We start from the raw sequence: 14,064 nt of genomic DNA, 5'->3' as shown, positions 1-14,064 counted from the left end.
CAAAGATATTATCTGTGAGTGCCCCAGAACTAATGCAACAGGCGAAACCAAGATGAAGTTTCATACAGGAAATGCCCCAGATTCTGAAGGTGCTGTGTTCCAATGTCTCCTTATATGGCTGTGAATGCGCCAGGAATGAGCCTGCGGTTTCTGTCTATTCCCCGAGGTGTCTGCAGCATTGTGACGTGTTTGTAGGCATATCATTGGAAGATTGACCATAAGAGACTACATTTACCTGGTGTTCCGCCCGGTGTCCTGTGTGCGTAATCTGTAGGTCCATGCGCGTTCCATTTCTTCAGAAGAGAAAATAAAATGCCACGATGGATTTTATCGTCGATAGATATGTGAAAAACACCTTGAGGATTGATTCTAAACATCGGTTTGCCATGTTTCTGTCGATATTATGGAGTTAATTTGGAAAAAAGTTTGCGTTTTAATGACTTAATATATATATTTTTTCCCCCCCAAATGTGATGAACAAAACGGAGCGCTTCGTCGACACAAATAATATTTTTTGTAAAAACGGAACATTTGCTATCTAACAGAGTCTCCTCATTGAAAACATCTGAAGTTCTTCAAAGGTAAATTATTTTATTTGAATGCTTTTCAGGTTTTTGTGGAAAATGTTGCATGCTGAATGCTAATGCTAAATGCTACGCTAAATGCTATGTTAGCCATCAATACTGTTACACAAATGTTTGTTTTGCAATGGTTGAGAAGCATATTTTGAAAATCTGAGATGACAGTGTTGTTAACAAAAGGCTAAGCTTGAGAGCAAATAGATTAATTTCATTTCATTTGCGATTTTCATGAATAGTTAACGTTGCGTTATGGTAATGAGCTTGAGGCTTTATTCATGATCCCGGATTTGCTCGACACAAGAAGTTAACTGTGGGTTCATGAACAACTGTCTGCTAAACCACACCCCTGACAATCTGTGCCATTAGATCCATACCACTGTCCAGACTGTTACCTCAGGTGCCTGAGAAGAGGGCACAGGCGGGGTTAAAGTCCGGAGCAGGGGCCACTTAGTCTCCACATGGCTCAGGTTGTAGCACCACACAGAACATCAGAGATTCGAGGCCACATGGCAGGCTCACGAAAGCCACACAAACCAATGGCTGGAATATGAGTGACCTCTACTGAGCTTTTGTGCGGGTGTGTTTAAATCAGTGTGGCGGCACCTGACTGTCCAGAGGACCAGAGGCAGCCTGATGCATTAGGCTACAGCCTAACCGTACCTACTATCATCAGTCACAGGTTTCCAGGAGGTTGAGGCCGGTCTGGAGAGATGAGGGGTTTGGTTGACTTGTGCAATGTGTCAGCAGCAGAATCAATTGATAATATTACCTGTCTGAGAAGCAGTCTGACACACCATTTGTCATGCTGAAACAAAATGCCAGGTCTCTTTACTCCACTGGCATCTTCGACAGGTTTTGGAGCAACAAATCAGTCAAATGCAAGTCCATCCTATTCCCTACATAGTGCACTACCTTTGACCAGAGCCTTGTGGATAGCCTACTATGAGTCCAGCAGCCTTGTTTTGGTGTGCAGCACAGGTAGGGTGTAGGCTGGCTGTGTGATGAGCTGGCTTGGGATGGGGAATGGGGGAGGGGGATTACTGGCACGGACCTGGCTGGTCTGCAGTGGGATTGCACCAGCAGAACACATAGTGAGCTCCAACTTGGTCAGCCTATGATCAATACAAGCTGTCATGCTCTGACAAGTGTGGTATAAATAAACAGTAAGCGTTCCTGGACCTACAAGGCAAGCAATGAAAGGAACTGTAAGCTGGGTACAAGCGTTAAGAGATTAGGCAAAGCCTCTATTAGCAGGGGATTCGAAGTTCAGACTGTTTATTTAGAAGCCTAGCTAGCTAGCCCCACTGATGGCAAGATCCTGGCCGCAAGGATCCAAGAAAATATGGATGGATGGCAACTCAGTGAGGTGCGAAGGCAAGGCAGGCAGTAGCTAGCATGTGTCAAGGGCTAGGCCTATTGGCCAGTTATTGGGAACAACAACACCATCTCAGTGAAACTGACTGGAGCAAGAGGGCTGGATCACACGTCGCACAGATCAGCCATAGTATTCTAGGGTCACCTGCACATGATCCCAGTCTACAGTGGTGGTGACTAAATCCACTGCAAAATTAGTGTTGGAGATGAGATTCAAACTGCTATTGGTCAGGAGGACCAAGAGTTTGGAAACAAAATCATAGGTTAGGATAAGCCTAAACTGAGTTTATACACTACATGACCAAAAGTATGTGGACACCTGCTTGTTTAACATCTCATTCCACAAATGGGCATTAACATGGATTTGGTACCTCCTTTGCTGCTATAACATCCTCCATCCACTCTTCTGGTAAGGCTTTCCACTCGATGCTGGAACATTGGTGCGGGAACTTGCTTCCATTCAGTCACAAGAGCATTAGAGAGGTCAGGCACTGATGTTAGGCGATTAGGCCTGGCTCGCAGTCGGCGTTCCAATTCATCCCAGCGATGTTTGACAAGGTTGAGGTCAGGGCTCTGTGCCGGCCAGTCAAGTTCTTCCACACCGATCAACAAACAATTTCTGTACGGACCTTGCTTTGTGCATGGGGGCATTGTCATTCTGAAACAGGAAATGCCCTTCCAACTGTTGCCACAAAGTTGGAAGCACAGAATTGTCTACAATGTCATTGTATGCTGTAGCGTTAAGATTTCCCTTCACTGGAAATAAGAGGCCTAGCCTGAAACATGAAAAACAGCCTCAGACCATTATTTCTCATCCACCAAACTTTACAGTTGGCAGTAGAGGTCGAACGATTAATTAGGGTCGATTTCAAGTTATCATAACAATCGGAAATCGGTATCTTTGGGTGCCGATTTTTTTTTATATATATTTTTTTTTATATACCTTTATTTAACTAGGCAAGTCAGTTAAGAACACATTCTTATTTTCAATGACAGCCTAGGAACGGTGGGTTAACTGCCTTGTTCAGGGGCAGAACGACAGATTTTCACCTTGTCAGCTCGGGGGATCCAATCTTGCAGCCTTACAGTTAACTAGTCCAACGCGATAACGACCTGCCTCTCTCTCGTTGCACTCCACAAAGAGACTGCCTGTTACGCGAATGCAGTAAGCCAAGGTAAGTTGCTAGCTAGCATTAAACTTATCTTATAAAAAACAATCAATCATAACTACTAGTTAACTACACATGGTTGATGATATTACTAGATATTATCTAGTGTGTCCTGCGTTGCATATAATCTGACTGAGCATACAAGTACCTAAGTATCTGACAGTGGTGGTAGGAAGAAGCAGGCGCGTGTTCTGAGCAAGGAACTGAAACGTTAGCTTTCTTACATAGCACATATTGCTCTTTTACTTTCTTCTCCAACACTTTGTTTTTGTATTATTTAAACCAAATTGAACATGTTTCATTATTTACTTGAGGCAAAATTGATTTTATTGATGTATTATATTAAGTTAAAAGTGTTCATTTAGTATTGTTGTAATTGTCATTATTACAAATACATTTTTAGTTTTTATAAATCGTCCGATTAAATCGGTATCGGCTTTTTTGGTCCTCCAATAATCGGTATCGGCATTGAAAAATCATAATCGGTCGACCTCTAGTTGGCACTATGCAGTCGGGCAGGTAGCGTTCTCCTGGCATCCACCAAACCCAGATTAGTCCATTGGACTGCCAGATGGTGAAGTGTGATTTCATCACTCCAGAGAACGTGTTTCCACTGCTCCAGTGTCCAATGTGGTTGAGCTTTACAACACTCCAGCCGACGCTTGGCATTGTGCATGGTGATCTTAGGCTTGTGTGCGGCTGCTCGGCCATGGAAACCCATTTCATTAAGCTCTCGACGAACAGTTCTTGTGTTGACGTTGCTTGCAGTTTGGAACTTGGCAGTGAGTGTTGCAACCGAGGACTGACGATTTTTACACACTCTGCGGTCCCTTTCTGTGGGCTTGTGTGGCCTACCACTTCGCGGCTGAGACATTATTGCTCCTAGACATTTAAACTTAACAATAACAGCACTTACAGTTGGCAGGGACAGCTCTAGCAGGGCAGAAATTTGACTACCTGACTTGTTGGAATCCATCCTATGACAGCAGCACATTGAAAGTCATTGAGCTCTTCGGTGAGGCCATTCTACTGTCGGTGCTTGCCTATGAAGATTACATGGCTGTGTGCTCGAGCTTATACACCAGTGTCAGCAATGGGTGTTGCTGAAAAAGCAGATTCTCCTAATTTGAAGGGGTGTCCACATACTTTTATATGACAAACAAGACATACGACTTAATGACAAACAAGACCTACATCTCACCCAAATTGGCATAACAAACAAGACAAAAGGGCCAATATTTATTCAATCTTTGTTTCAGATTTGGATCCTGCTCGTATAGAAATAGTCGTTCTATTAATTGTATCAAACACTCACAAAAGGGGTCAATGGCACACTGAATGATTAGGCTATAGAATCAGGATGCCAGCAGCATTCCACCCTGCATCCCACTGCTGGCTTGCTTCTGAAGCTAAGCAGGGTTGGTCCTGGTCAGTCCCTGGATGGGAGACTAGATGCTGCTGGAAGTGGTGTTGGAGGGCCAGTAGGAGGCACTCTTTCCTCTGGGCAAAAAAAAATAATATCCCACCCTGTGAAGGGTGCCGTCTTTCGGCTGGGATGTTAAACGGGTGTCCTGACTCTCTGAGGTCATTAAAGATCCCATGGCACTTATCGTAAGAGTAGGGGTGTTAACCCTGGTGTCCTGCTAAATTCCCAAGCTGTCCCTCATATGGTCACCTAATCACCCCCAGCTTACAATTGGCTCATTCATCTCCCTCCTCTCCCCTGTAACTATTCCCCAGGTTGTTGCTGTAAATGAGAACGTGTTCTCAGTCAACTTTCCTGGTTAAAAATATGGCTCAGGTAGCTGTGTTAGACATTATGTCCCATCCGAATTGCCCTAATCACTGAACACATTACTCAGCCAAATTAGATAATTACAGTGTAGATATGGACAAAAATCCAAATGACCATAAATTGTCAGAATTGATACATTAACGGATTTTATAGGGCCCTAAAATATCCTTTAAATTACTACTACTAGTTTCATGGTTTTAGACATTGATTGTCCCATTAACAATAACCCATATTACCATACTTACTTCATTTCGAACTTCACATCTCTCTAGTATAGGCTACTTATCGTAATAAATTATATGAGCAAAATGCCTGCGATAAGTGTCGATCATTTCTGGCTTATCGTCCCAGCTCTAACACAGAGTGGTGGTCCTCTCTGCCACTGAGTCAGTGACATCACATGCTCTGTGCATGGCACAGGACCAAACTGGGCCTCTCCCTTTCAGACAGGCAGACATGGTTAGCATACACTGGTTCAATTACCAAATTCCTGATATTTGAGACTACCCCTAAATCACATAAATGAAGTGAAGCGCAAAATATCAACTCACCAATAAAGAAAAAATTATGAATATCTGTCATTTTCCATCTGGACTAAAGTTGTGGTACAAGTAGAGCACTTGTACAACACATCCCATCCACCTCTTTAATAATGTAGGCTATACACAAAGGAGAGGATTTCATATTGAAAACAGAAAGTGTCAGTTTTAGTGTAAGACAACAGAAAATGGTGGATAGTACCACTATCGGAAGATTAGCAGCATCATTCTACTCATCAAGCCTCTCCTTAGCCTTGGTACAGTTAAAACTGCCATGCCGGGACCCCACTGGTCCTGACTGGATGTACAAACAAATCTCTTTCTCCCACTCTTCCTCCCTACTTTGCACTTTCTCCCACAATCCCACACCCCGTGGCAAGACAATGTCGGCCACATTACTGGGGAGATTCTTTCCGCAATTAACTCACCCTCTCCCTACTGGCATACATATACATTTTGATCCCCTGCCAGGGCATTCTCTTGCTCCTGGCCCTCTCAACCTGAATTGGTGGGTAGCGCTGGGCTGGCCGAGGGGGAGAGCTGGCTTGTGCTCAGCTGCACAGACCCTTCAGGCCAGGCAGTGCTAACAAGGTCCACAAGAGCCGAGTTAAGAAATCCACCTTGCCAGCCTAATCACAGCAATAGCAAACCTCTCACGGCCCACTCTCCCTCAGTGGCCCTTGTGTTGCACACTGCACACAGTCACTACATTTCTCATGATGAGATATCATTGGCCTATCTAGACTACCCCACTGAAACATGCCTAATGATACCAAGTACCTTACATCACTTTCCATGACCATAGACTAAGTAGACCTCCTGGAAGAACGTGTCAGACCGCAACCACAAAGCTATGCCCTGGTGATTTAGAGCCAGGGGTCACATGTGCCTCTTGATTCACCTCTGGTCACAGTAAAGCTTCATGGCAGGCCTGCTATAAACCATGTCTTGAAAATATACTGGCCACTATCAATCCTTTCTCAAACCATTATGTGTATGTCGTCGTGCCTGTTGACTTCTACATGTGGGGAGTGAGTTATATATATATATAAACAAGTTAACTTGTGTCCTACTGTTACTTAGCGAAATTGAACATTGTGACAGAACTAAATTAAACTAAGCTAGTTACTGCAGCCAAGTAGATATAGTTCTGGTTGGTTCAATATAACGTTAACTAGATAATTACTGAAGCATGTTCTTGCAGCTTCATTTGGTGTAACTACAGTAACGTTACCTAATTTGTCAGCTAGCCAACATTTGGAATGTTAAAACAGAACTTTAGGTAATTTACATAGCGAGCTAACGGCACTGTAGTTAGCTGCGTTTGCAAAATCGACTCACCTTTTACGAGCCGCTCAGTTGTAGATTGTTTTTCTCCGGCGTTCTCCTTGTCTTTGTCTTTTCCAGACATGTTAGTTCCGTCTGGTCTCCACTCAGGACCAAGTTTGATGAGCTAGTCTTACTAGCTAGTTTGCAGCGCTAGCTGGTTACTCCGTCTTGAAGTTATGAGAGTGAATAGAGATTTGTTTTCTTTCCGAGAGGATTGATTTGATTAGGTTCGATTACTAACAGCGTTAATCCGTGTCAAAATGTCACAAATTGATATGGACCATAGAAAACAGAGAAGTGGTGATTGTCCCGTGTAGCAAAAGTCTTCACTATTTACTTAGTGGATAAACTTAATTCGAATTTAAGAGTTAGCTAGCAAACTAGCTGGGTATAAAATTGACAAATCACTTGCAATCCATTTGAATGCTAATATAAACGTTAGTCAGTAACCTCATCATCAAATTGCTTGGATTTACTTAGATGACTCATCCATAAAACCTGTCGCTTTTAAACCAGCGTTTCCTCGCGGTTATCGAGCCCTGTTCCAGGTGTAACTAGCTATTGTTCCCGTTCTGACCGTAACCCCACGGATTAAACTCTAATCTGACAGCGCACACAGACGGTCGTCCCTATTTACCACAACCACAAAGCAATAAACCCCTCCTATTTCTAAAATGTATCTTCTTACAATCTGATTTTAAACCTAACCTTAACCCTAACCACAATGCTAACCTTATGCCTAAACTTTACTTAAGACAAACAAAGCAACACAATATTAATAATACATTTTTACGATTATAGGAAATGTCGCCTTTGTGACTGTGGTAACTAGTGGCAACAAATAGACGGATTTCCTACAATATGGCGGAGGCGGAATTGACTCCCTAACGAAATGACGTAGCTATGGTAACGTAATGCGTACACGTCAAATCAAATCCAATTGGATTTGTCACATGCGCCGAAAACAACAGGCTTGGACTCCACCGTGAAATGCTTACTTACATGCCCAACAATGCAGTTTTAAGAAAAATAGAACATATTTACTGAATAAACTAAAGTAAAAAAATGTGATAACAATAACGAGGCTACATACAGGCCGTACCGAGTCAATGTGCGGGGTACAGGTTAGTCAAGGTAATTGAGGTAATAGGTACAGTACCAGTCAAAAGTTTGGACACACCTACTCATTGAAGGGTTTTTCTTTATTTTTACTAATTTCTACATTGTAGAATAATAGTGAAGACATCAAAACTATGAAATAACACACATGGAATCATGTAGTAACCCCCCCAAAATGTTAAACAAATCAAAATATAATTTAGATTCTTCAAAGTAGCCACCCTTTGCCTTGATGACAAGCTTTGCACATTCTTGGCATTATCTCAACCAGATTCACCTGGAATGCTTTCCCAACAGTCTTGAAGGAGTTCCCACATATGCTGAGCACTTGCTGGCTGATTTTCCTTCACTCTGCGGTCCAAACCATCTCAAATGGGTTGAGGTCGGGTGATTGTGGAGGCCAGGTCATCTGATGCAGCACTCCATCACTTTCCTTGGTTAAATAACCCTTACACAGCCTGGAGGTGTGTTTTGGGTCATTGTCCTGTTGAAAAACAAATGATAGTCCCACTAAGTGCAAACCATATGGGATGGCATATCGCTGCAGAATGCTGTGGTAGCCATGCTAGTTAAGCGTGCCTTGAATTCTAAATAAATCACTAACAGTGTCACCAGCAAAGCACCCCTACACGATCACACCTCCTCCTCCATGTTTCACGGTGGGAACCACAAATGCGGAGATCATCCGTTCACCTACTCTGGGTCTCACAAAGACATGGAGGTTGGATCCAAACATCTCAAATTTGGACTCTTCAGTCCAAAGGACCGATTTCCACTGGTCTAATGTCCATTGCTCGTGTTTCTTGGCCGAAGCAAGTCTCTTCTTAATATTGGTGTCCTTTAGTAGTGGTTTATTTGCAGCAATTCGACCATGAAGGCCTGATTCACACTAGAGGTCGACAGATTAATCGGAATGGCCGATTAATTAGGGCCGATTTCAAGTTTTCATAACAATCGGAAATCGGTATTTTTGGGCGCCGATTTGCCGATTTCTTTTTTACATAATTTGTTTATACCTTTATTTAACTAGGCAAGTCCGTTAAGAACACATTCTTATTTTCAATGACGGCCTAGGAACGGTGGGTTAACTGCCTTGTTCAGGGGCAGAACGACAGATTTTCACCTTGTCAGCTCGGGGTATCCAATCTTGCAGCCTTACAGTTAACTAGTCCAACCCGATAACTCTCTCTCGTTGCACTCCACAAAGAGACTGCCTGTTAAGTTGCTAGCTAGCATTAAATTTAGCTTATAAAAAACAACCAATCATAACTACTAGTTAACTACACATGGTTGATGATATTACTAGATATTATCTAGTGTGTCCTGCGTTGCATATAATATGACTGAGCATACAAGCATACAAGTATCTAAGTATCTGACTGAGCGGTGGTAGGCAGAACCAGGCGCATAAACATTCATTCAAACAGTTGTGCGTCAAGCATTGCGCTGTTTATGACTTCAAGCCTATCAACTCCCGAGATGAGGCTTGTGTAACTGAAGTGAAATGGCTAGCTAGTTAGCGCGCGCTAATAGCGTTTCAAACGTCACTCGCTCTGAGCCTTCAGCAGGTGTTCCCCTTGCTCTGCACGGGTAACGCTGCTTCGATGGTGGCTGTTGTCGTTGTGTTGCTGGTTCGAGCCCAGGGTGGAGCGAGGAGAGGGACGAAAGCTACACTGTTACACTGGCAATACTATAGTGCCTATAAGAACATCCAATAGTCAAAGTTTAATGAAATACAAATGGCATAGAGGGAAATAGTCCTATAATTCCTATAATAACTACAACTTAAAACGTATTACCTGGGAATATTGAAGACTCATGTTAAAAGGAACCACCAGCTTTCATATGTTTCAAGACTAGTCATTCAACTGAGACTGCTCTTCTCTGTATCACGGAGGTGCTCCGCACTGCTAAAGCTAACTCTCTCTCCTCTGCTCTCATCCTTCTAGACCTATCGGCTGCCTTCGATACTGTGAACCATCAGATCCTCCTCTCCACCCTCTCCGAGTTGGGCATCTCCGGCGCGGCCCACGCTTGGATTGCGTCCTACCTGACAGGTCGCTCCTACCAGGTGGCGTGGCGAGAATCTGTCTCCTCACCGCGCGCTCTCACCACTGGTGTCCCCCAGGGCTCTGTTCTAGGCCCTCTCCTATTCTCGCTATACACCAAGTCACTTGGCTCTGTCATAACCTCACATGGTCTCTCCTATCATTGCTATGCAGACGACACACAATTAATCTTCTCCTTTCCCCCTTCTGATGACCAGGTGGCGAATCGCATCTCTGCATGTCTGGCAGACATATCAGTGTGGATGACGGATCACCACCTCAAGCTGAACCTCGGCAAGACGGAGCTGCTCTTCCTCCCGGGAAGGACTGCCCGTTCCATGATCTCGCCATCAAGGTTGACAACTCCATTGTGTCCTCCTCCCAGAGCGCTAAGAACCTTGGCGTGATCCTGGACAACACCCTGTCGTTCTCAACTAACATCAAGGCGGTGGCCCGTTCCTGTAGGTTCATGCTCTACAACATCCGCAGAGTACGACCCTGCCTCACACAGGAAGCGGCGCAGGTCCTAATCCAGGCACTTGTCATCTCCCGTCTGGATTACTGCAACTCGCTGTTGGCTGGGCTCCCTGCCTGTGCCATTAAACCCCTACAACTCATCCAGAACGCCGCAGCCCGTCTGGTGTTCAACCTTCCCAAGTTCTCTCACGTCACCCCGCTCCTCCGCTCTCTCCACTGGCTTCCAGTTGAAGCTCGCATCCGCTACAAGACCATGGTGCTTGCCTACGGAGCTGTGAGGGGAACGGCACCTCAGTACCTCCAGGCTCTGATCAGGCCCTACACCCAAACAAGGGCACTGCGTTCATCCACCTCTGGCCTGCTCGCCTCCCTACCACTGAGGAAGTACAGTTCCCGCTCAGCCCAGTTAAAACTGTTCGCTGCTCTGGCACCCCAATGGTGGAACACACTCCCTCACGACGCCAGGACAGCGGAGTCAATCACCACCTTCCGGAGACACCTGAAACCCCACCTCTTTAAGGAATACCTAGGATAGGATAAAGTAATCCTTCTCATCCCCCCCCCCCCCTTAAAAGATTTAGATGCACTATTGTAAAGTGGCTGTTCCACTGGATGTAATAAGGTGAATGCACCAATTTGTAAGTCGCTCTGGATAAGAGCGTCTGCTAAATGACTTAAATGTAATGTAATGTAAATGTTCTCATGTTCTGAGCAAGGAACTGAAACGTTAGCTTTCTTACATGGCACATATTGCACTTTTACTTTCTTCTCCAACACTTTGTTTTTGCATTATTTAAACCAAATTTAACCTGTTTCATTATTTACTTGAGGCTAAATTGATTTTATTGATGAATTATATTAAGTTAAAATAAGTGTTTATTCAGTATTGTTGTAATTGTCATTATTACAAATAAATACAGATTAATTGGCCGATTTATCGGCTTTTTTGGTCCTCCAATAATCGGAATCGGCGTTGAAAAATCATGGTCGGTCGACCTCTAATTCACACAGTCTCCTCTGAACAGCTGATGTTGAGATGTGTCTGTTACTTGAACTCTGTGAAGCATTTATTTGGGCTGCAATCTGAGGTGCAGTTAACTTGTCCTCTGCAGCAGAGGTAACTCTGGGTCTTCCTTTCCTGTGGCGGTCCTCATGAGAGCTAGTTTCATCATAGCGCTTGATGGTTTTTGCGACTGCACTTCAAGAAACTTTCAAAGTCCTTGAAATGTTCCGCATTGACTGACCTTCATGTCTTAAAGTAATGATGGACTGTTGTTTCTCTTTGCTTATTTGAGCTTGCCATAATATGGACTTGGTCTTTAACCAAATAGGGCTGTCTTCTGTCTACCAACCCTACCTTGTCACAACACAACTGATTGGTTTGGATGCATTAAGAAGGAAAGAAATTCCACAAATGAACTTTAACAAGGCACCCCTGTTAATTGAAATGCATTCCAGGTGACTACCTCATGAAGCTAGTTTAGAGAATTCCAAGAGTGTGCAAAGCATCAAAGCAAAGGGTGGCTACTGTGAAGAATCTCAAATATAAAATTAATTTAGATTAGTTTAACTTTTTGGATTATTACATGATTCCACATGTGTTATTTCATAGTTTTGATGTCTTAACTATTATTCTACAATGTAGAAAATAGTAAAATAAAGAAAAACCTAGGATTTCTGGAATGATGGTGCACTTTACTTTATGGCTACAGACGTAGTCCTTTAGGCAGGTTACCTTGGTGTTCTTGGGCACAGGGACTATGGGGGTCTGTTTGAAACATGTAGATATTACAGACTCGGTCAGGGACAGGTTGAAAATGTTAGTGAAGACACTTGCCAGTTGGTCAGTGCATGCTCGAAGTACACGTCCTGGTAATCTGTCTGGCCCTGGGCCTTGTGAATGTTGACCTGTATTAAGGTGTTACTCACATTGGCTACGGAGAATGTAATCACAGTCATCCAGAACAGCTGGTGTTCTCATGCATGCTTCAGTGTTGAAGCGCGCATAGAAGTCACTTAGCTCGTCTGGTCGTCTCGTGTCTCTGGGCAGCTTGCGGCTGGGCTTCCCTTTGTAGTCCGTAATAGTTTGCAAGCCCTGCCAGATCCGACGAGCATCGGAGCCGGTGTAGTAGGACTCCATCTTAGTCCTGCATTGACGCTTTGCCTGTTTGATGGTTCGTCGGAGGGTATAGTGGGATTTCTTATAAGCCCCCGGGTTAGAGTGCCACGCCTTGAAAGCGGCAGCTCTACCCTTTAGCTCAGTGCTGATGTCACCTGTAATCCATGGCTTTTGGTTGGAGTATGTACACGTGCAGGTCACTTGAGGTGCATTCAAAATCCACAACGTGTTGGATGTATCATAAAGGGATAAGGAAAGGGGAATACCTAGTCAGTTGTACAACTGAATGCATTCAACTGAATTGTGTTTTCCGCATTTAAACCAATCCCTCTGAATCAGAGAGGTGCGCGGGGCTGCCTTAATAATCAACATCACGTCATCGGCGCCCGAGGAGCAGTTGTTGTTGGGGGTTATGCCACATTCAAACCAACTGGGAACTTGGAAATCTCTGACTTCCGATTTCAGTGCGTTCAAAACAATTCGGAACTCAGGGAAAAAACAAGCTCTGACTGGGAAAAATCTATTTGAACGATCATCCTACTCGGAATTCCAACTCGGAAACTTGGGCATTTTTCTAGAGCTCTAACTTTCCAACCTGAACATCACTGACGTCATGATTTTACCTCATATTTTTCTGAGTTACCAGTTGTTTTGAACACATCAATGCCGTGTTCATATGCTCGTCGGAACTAGGAAACTCTGACATTTCTGACCTGCTGAACGCGTTGTATAACTACAACCAGTTAGCAAGTCGAAAATGTGAGTTTCTTGGTTCCAACTAGCATGTGAATGTGGCATAACAGCAATTGCTTAGGGGCAAAATTACAGATTTGAACATTGTCGGCTCGGGGGTTTGATCCAGCAACGTTTTCATATATACAGTCATTGGTTTAACCTGTTTTATAAGGTCCTTGGGTTTAACAATTCATTTGTTTATCTTAATCATACATTTGCTATATTCAATGCACACGTCTACCAGGCAGCCCACCTGTCCTAATCAATTTCATTTTTGGGAAGGTGAGAATATCTTCATTTCAGGAACATCAAAATATACACCTAAATATTCTCCCAGGGTGGGACATCATATGCAGTGGTGGAAAAAGTACCCAATTGTCATACTTGAGTAAAAGTAAAGATTCATGAATATAAAATTAAAGTAAAAGTCACCCAGTAGAATACTATTGGAGTAAAAATTTAAATAGTAAAGTACAGACACCCAAAACATCCACTTAAGTAAAAAAATACTTTAAAATAACAATTTAAGTACTTTACACCACTGATCATAATAACCTCTAGCCTTTGCCTCAAAAGTAGAACGAGCAATGTCAGTAAATCAACACTAGATGGCGGTCTTGTTTCAATTTACCCTGCAGAGCCTGCTTTTACCATCAAGGCTGGAACCTGTATTGTAATTTGGATTAATTGAAAAAAACCTTCATCAGTGAACTGCAATGTTCATTATAATAACGTTTAACATAATCAAGATAAATGTGACAATGTATTTTGTTGTGAAG

General features: G+C 43.4%; 1 protein-coding gene across 7 annotated transcripts in view; it reads right to left on the bottom strand.

Annotated features, from left to right (window-relative positions):
• The window catches only part of LOC118393418 (serine/threonine-protein phosphatase 2B catalytic subunit gamma isoform-like), a 75,791-nt gene extending 68,280 nt beyond the window's left edge, over positions 1-7,511 (bottom strand). For 2 of the 7 annotated variants that reach the window (XM_035786066.2, XM_035786069.2), the window contains exon 1: positions 6,800-7,507. In XM_035786066.2, the coding sequence (XP_035641959.1) occupies positions 6,800-6,869 (70 nt within the window). In that variant the 5' untranslated portion in view covers positions 6,870-7,507. Of the gene's footprint in view, positions 1-6,799 lie in introns of all 7 variants that reach the window. The other 5 variants (XM_035786065.2, XM_035786067.2, XM_035786064.2 and 2 more) reach the window with 5 other exon arrangements.
• Positions 7,512-14,064: the final 6,553 nt, after the last annotated feature.

This window comes from Oncorhynchus keta, chromosome 14, assembly GCF_023373465.1.
Source record: "Oncorhynchus keta strain PuntledgeMale-10-30-2019 chromosome 14, Oket_V2, whole genome shotgun sequence".
Classification (NCBI taxonomy): domain Eukaryota; kingdom Metazoa; phylum Chordata; class Actinopteri; order Salmoniformes; family Salmonidae; genus Oncorhynchus; species Oncorhynchus keta.
Note: the sequence above shows the minus strand (reverse complement) of the source record. Positions and strands in the feature narration are given on the sequence as shown.